Source organism: Hipposideros armiger, unplaced genomic scaffold, assembly GCF_001890085.2.
Source record: "Hipposideros armiger isolate ML-2016 unplaced genomic scaffold, ASM189008v1 scaffold_494, whole genome shotgun sequence".
Taxonomy (NCBI): Eukaryota; Metazoa; Chordata; class Mammalia; order Chiroptera; family Hipposideridae; genus Hipposideros; species Hipposideros armiger.
The window spans coordinates 869,924-873,148 of NW_017731844.1; the positions used below are offsets into that span (position 1 = coordinate 869,924).

The following is a 3,225-nucleotide window of genomic DNA, read 5'->3' on the forward strand; positions in this document are numbered from 1 at the left end:
GCTTCTGCATTGACATACATCTCTCGGCCCCCTAACCCTGCCTCCCTCACCTGGTCCTCCTCCCAGCCCCATCTGAGAGTTCAGCTCACACTGCACCCCTCCCCAGGCTGGGCCTCGCCCCTGCTTCCGAGCCCCAGGCGTGTTCCCTAAGCCCTGGACAGGCTCCCTGCCGCTCACCTCCTGGCTGCACCCAGCAGGCAGTGACACCATGGTCATCTGTGCTTGCCCGGCCCCAGGGGTGAGCGAGGGCCTTTCCCCGGAGGCCTGGACTTCCCCTGCGGGAGCTGAGCCGGCAGCCCAGGCAGCAAGCAGCAGGCCTGGGACCGGGGAGTTGACGAGTCTGAGCCTGGGCTGCAGGGTCACCTGGTTGGAGTGGCTGTGGGGAGCGATTCAAAGGACATAGTCGGATCCCAGGCTGCAGCGGGGCTGGGAGCAGTGCTCGGTGAAGGCCGTCAGGGCGCCAGCTGACGTGGGTGTCTCCATCCTCGAGGCAGCCAAGGCTGAAGGCAGCTGCAGTTCCCATCTCCGGCCCCAGCACATCAATCGCTGGACCTCCAGAGGGCAAGGGCAGGACAGACAGCTTCTCCATCACAAGCCCCGGCCTGGCCTCCCGGGCTCCCCACCAAAGATCTGAGCAGAGGGACCTTGGCGGGCGGGCCATTGCGTCATCCATCACAAGGGAGGCTGACAGCCGCGACCTTGCTGTGACAGTCCTCATCCGTCCCTTGATGTGTGAGGTGGGCTAGGGCCTTGGGGCTGAGCAGAAAGGAGACCCAAGCCCTCCCACTGGGCCTGTGTGGGGCCAGTTTGGCCAATCATCAATCCCGGGGAGGCGGGGTGCAGACCCCAACCCGGGCCAGCTTCTGTCCTCTCTGCACAAGCCACCTTGGGAGGACCACCTGACCCAAGACTGCTCTCGTGTGCCCCCTATGGGAGGGTGTGGGGTCTTAAGACAGGCAGCCTGAGAGAAATGGGGGGCCGCCCACATTACATGCCTGCCGTGGCCCCCAGCTAGACTTGTGTCATATGGAGAGGGTCTCTGAGAGGGTGGGGCCTCTTCTGATGGCTGTGCAAACGGACAAATGACCTCATTTTGAGAACTCCTACTCAGACATGACTCGGGCCATCTGTCTCCAGAGAAAGCTCTGGAGAGCACCCGGGAACTGACTGCTGACCACGCCACTCAGTCCCAGGGGTGCGGGCTGGGTGGATTCCAGTATCAGGGCCTTCCCAACCCGGCCTGAAATCCCCAAAGCCCACGCGTGTCTCCCTCATGCCCTCATCCTGGGCTTCCCCGGCACGCCGCTGACAACTCTGGCATGCCACCGTCGGATGGGGCCTTCCCAGAGCACGGCGGGCACCCAGAGGCCCCAGGCAGCCGGTGGGAAGAGGCTGGGGCAGGACCACAGCAAACCAGTCTTGAGGTTGGAAGCCTTTATTGACAGCTGAGATGAGCCTGGTCCTCCCGGCTGGCTCTGTCGGCCTGTTCTCCTGCACTCTGTGCTGGGAGCCCAGAGCACCCCCCCGGCCACCAGGCAGCAGGGAACCTAGGACTCAGACTCGAACATCTTCTTACGGCCCTCCATGCCAGACTTCTCCTCGATGTTCTTCCTCCAGTCACCCACGTCACGCAGGTCTCGTTCCTGGGCGTGGGGTGGAGAGAGGGCTCAGGCCCATCCCCCCAGGAACCCTCAGCCTTGGCTCCCCCTCCGTGAATGGGCTCCCGGGGCCGGGGCAGTGGGGTCAGCCCCGTGGGGACGGGGGCGTGGCGTACCTTCTCTGTGTCCTCCTTCTTGACCTGCTTCAGGTTGGCCCTCAGGTCCATGCACACCTTGTGCTTGGAGCCCAGCAGTGCCTTGAGCATGGCGTCGGCCGACATGCGCACCCTTCTCAGCGGCGGCCTCTTGAACTTGCCTCTCAGGTCAAACAGCTTCTGGTTCATGTCCTCCAGCTGAGGGGGTGAGGAGGGCTGAGCGGGCGCCGGGGGGCCAGAGCCCACCGGGGCGGGGCGCCCGCACCCCGTGCCCCTCTCACCTCCTTGGTGCTCTTCTGAACCTTCATCTCCATGTCATATTTCTCCTCCTCTGCCTTGTCCACCTTGGCGTGCAGCTGTTTGCAGAGCTCCTGGGGGTGGGCGTGCAGGTGGGCGGCCGTCCCGGCATCCAGACCCACCTGCCCCGACCACCCTACGAACCCTCTTGCCCGGTGGGGACGCTGAGGCAGCCGGCAGGAGCTCGGCTCGGGGCTCGGGGTACCTGCACCTCGGCCATGGAGCCGGGGATGTGCAGCGGGGGGCAGTTCTCCGCCAGGTAGTTCTGCTTCTCCGACTCCCGGCGACTTTCTTCCTTCTCCAGCTCTGTGGCCGCAATCTGGAGCATGACACTCTGCGCGAGGCAGGGGCGGGCGTGCGGGTGAGGGGCTGCGGCTCAGCCTGGCAGACCCCCTGGGACCTCCCCCCCGCCCCCCGCCCCCCACAATACCTACCTTCAGGTGTTGTCTGCGGGCCGTCATGGCCCTGTTTTTCTTCTGCAGGGGAGCAGGGGGGAAAGGAGGCAGAGTCAGGGCCAGTCAGGGCTGCCTTCACAGAACCCCACATCCCTTTCACACTCCCCACCCGGGCCGGGGGTCCTGCTCAGGAGGTAGCTGGGCCTAGGAAGCCCTGAGGCCCTGGTGGGGGGCCAGGCCCAGGACACGACCCTGCATGGTGCGGAGAAGCAGCCACGTCTCAGAGGCACTGGGGAGGGGGCCGGGTGCAGGGCCGGGTGAGGGGGTGCAGTAATCAGAAAGGAGAAGCGATCCCCCTGGTGACCAGGCCACAGCCCCACTTCCCCTGCCCCAGGAGGCACCGGCTGCCACTTCCTCTGTTGCGTCAGTGTCTGGGGGTGGGGTGTCATCTTGGACCTTGAAGCTCTGACCCCTGACCTATCCCAAGTGGGGGTCCCATTCCCTCTGTGTTTCACCCCAAGAAGGTACTCACCTCGTCACTGTCCAGGAGGGCAGGCGGGGGTAGGGGAGAAAAGACAGAGGTTAGGGCCATGTGCTGGGGCGGGTGGGGACAGGAGATGGCCGGGGTGGGCAGGGGTCACTGCTGGGGAGATGCAGAGACCCCTGCCCAGGGGTGGGGGGGACAGGGGTGGCAAGGGCACTGGGGGTGGGGACTCCACTTACTCCCCCATCCTGAGGTCCTGGGCTTAGAGCCTGTAGGAGAGAAAGGTGGGGGGGGGG

The 3,225-nt window shown here is 65.3% G+C and overlaps 1 protein-coding gene across 2 annotated transcripts in view; it reads right to left on the reverse strand.

Moving 5' to 3' along the window:
• Positions 1-1,419: 1,419 nt before the first annotated feature.
• Positions 1,420-3,225, reverse strand: part of TNNI2 (troponin I2, fast skeletal type) — a 2,489-nt gene continuing 683 nt past the window's right edge. For both annotated transcript variants that reach the window (XM_019667321.1, XM_019667322.1), the window contains exons 2-8: positions 3,169-3,198; positions 2,978-2,984; positions 2,485-2,526; positions 2,256-2,384; positions 2,035-2,124; positions 1,775-1,951; positions 1,420-1,643 (exon numbers count right to left, since the gene is read on the reverse strand). In XM_019667321.1, coding sequence (XP_019522866.1) covers positions 1,548-1,643; positions 1,775-1,951; positions 2,035-2,124; positions 2,256-2,384; positions 2,485-2,526; positions 2,978-2,984; positions 3,169-3,176 — 549 coding nt within the window. In that variant the 5' untranslated portion in view covers positions 3,177-3,198 and the 3' untranslated portion in view covers positions 1,420-1,547. The remainder of the gene's footprint in view (positions 1,644-1,774; positions 1,952-2,034; positions 2,125-2,255; positions 2,385-2,484; positions 2,527-2,977; positions 2,985-3,168; positions 3,199-3,225) is intronic.